At 38.8% G+C, this 2,142-nt stretch overlaps 1 protein-coding gene across 1 annotated transcript in view; it reads left to right on the top strand.

Moving 5' to 3' along the window:
- The window catches only part of LOC101854157 (coiled-coil domain-containing protein 33), a gene marked incomplete at its 3' end in the record, with an annotated part of 58,364 nt that overhangs the window by 53,557 nt on the left and 2,665 nt on the right, over window positions 1-2,142 (top strand). Inside the window, 1 exon segment of the mRNA XM_013080913.1 lies at window positions 545-633. Within this exon segment, the coding sequence (XP_012936367.1) occupies window positions 545-633 (89 nt within the window).

Below are 2,142 nucleotides of genomic sequence, written 5' to 3'. Positions count from 1 at the left end.
GTAAGGGATGATTTTGGAAAGCGCGGGGAGGGGGGAGGGCCCAACATTCCTTTCTTTCTTTATTCATTCCATAAAGTGTGTGAGTGGTTAGTGTGTCTTCGCTTTAGTTACAGCGCAAACAGGAAGTCATATAGTCATATACAACATGATGAATGTCTTAACGACAAGAGTCCCCATGTTCACATGAAGATGTAAACACTGGCTTACAGGAATACTACAACATAGCACAAGTATTTTTTTCTGCCGTTCTTGAACTTTCGATTACAATGAAGGTTACACATACATTTCCAACAAACATTGAAAGATGGGTGGTTGGTGGATGCTCTGGTGTGGTTTGCTACTTTATTCCTATCAAACATATATCGTCCTTATCTACATCCCTTCCTTTTGTGTTTACTCAAGTTACTCTTTTGCAACACCTCTTATCTTCGGCACTTATCTGACATAAGTATGTTACAGATGTCGTAAAACCCTTACTAAACGAAAGAACAAAATGTGCGTCACTGTCGTGAGGTATCTAGCGTTACGTTTATTATTCTTTCAGCTGCCCTGAAGCACAAGCTGGCCCAACAGACAACGGACTTGAAGGACTACAAGAGCAGAGTACAGAGGCTGCAAAACGAGCTGATTAAGGTAAAAAATATTTAAAAAACACGTTCTACAAAGCTAACAATTATTCATTCTGAACTGATTGTTATGGTGTACACATAATTGTGAATATTATCGTAAACCATTTTTAAAGAAAGCCAGACAATATAAATGGACTTCATTTTTTTTCTGCCAAGGTGTTTTATGGGGGGGGGGGGGCGTTGAAAGAAAAAGTTGCCATTGGGTTTGTTTACTCGTTTCCAGTTTTGTTTTCTGTTGCTTTGGGAAGTGGGGGGGTGTAGTTAAATAGGTAAGTTGGTTGTATCGCAAGCACATCTCTTCCTGACCAAGTGGTTTGTTTAACTCCTTGAAGACGCAAACTCTGGTTATTCGAACATTTGAAGAAGCTAAACTTCGTTATCCATTTAGATTTTAAACAATATATTTTTTTTTCTGAGCCCTAAAAAGTGAAAAAAAAAAAAAAGAATTCAGGATGATTATTGTAAAATGTTAAATCTCGTGTTTCTGGTTTGTGTATGTAGGTTCAAAATGAGCCACAACATTGGCTTTGATCTGTTTCTGTTCGGACAAATGTGTTCGATACGTCCCTAAATAGTTAAAGAAGAAAAAAAGAAAGGAAATAGGCAGAAAAGGGTCACCAATGTAAATACGACACATGTATATCAAAGTATAGGTATATAATACTGCCAGACAGTTAGATAAATACACACTTATCATCTGTAATGAATCGAACATATATAAAAAGTGGAACATGAAGTTATATTGTTCGTTGAACAAAAACGTCTTGTATGTACAATACTCCAAAGTAGGCCTTATGCGCTTTACGATATATTATTACCCCGACAGCCCCTGTACTATTCAGAAATATTCTCAACTTCAACGTGTGTACTTAGTAATTTTCTTTTTCTTCAGCAACATACCACCGACATACCACTATCTGAAGACTTACGCCCTTACTGACGTTATGTTCGGAGACACAGCCATCGTTAATTTGAAAGTGCTCGTCCTGTTAATAATGTTTCTTCAGTAGTTAAGCTTTGTCGCTTCCATGCGGTCATTTGATTTGGAGTGCCCTTTTGTCAGTGATAGCCATTGTGTTTTGGTTTTGTTGTCTTTTCATTCTTTCTAAAGACGTGCTCTACTACTGGACCGAGTCGTTGGCTCAGTTGTTCTATGCAGAATTATGTTGTGGGTGATCTTAGTTCGAAGTCCCAACGGGGAGACTTGAAATGCTTCCGTAAAGTTGAAGGCTCTCGGCTTACTTTGTACGAGAATATGAGAATTGGAAGTCACACATTCTGGATACTGCCTCTCATATAGTCTTACAGTTTTGAAGGGGCGTTTAACCCATAACATACAAAGCTAAGGCCCCACACGACACATGAAAGTAACTTAAAAAGCGAAGTGGTTGCCTAGAGCATGGGCACGCAGGAGGGGGGAGGGGGTGCAAGACATTTCACATAATAAGTAATTACCACGTACATGCGTCACAGCTTAGCACATAGCATCCCAACATCCCACAGTGTTTTTATG

Source organism: Aplysia californica, unplaced genomic scaffold (assembly GCF_000002075.1).
Source record: "Aplysia californica isolate F4 #8 unplaced genomic scaffold, AplCal3.0 scaffold00105, whole genome shotgun sequence".
In the NCBI taxonomy this organism is placed as follows: domain Eukaryota; kingdom Metazoa; phylum Mollusca; class Gastropoda; order Aplysiida; family Aplysiidae; genus Aplysia; species Aplysia californica.
Note: the sequence above shows the minus strand (reverse complement) of the source record. Positions and strands in the feature narration are given on the sequence as shown.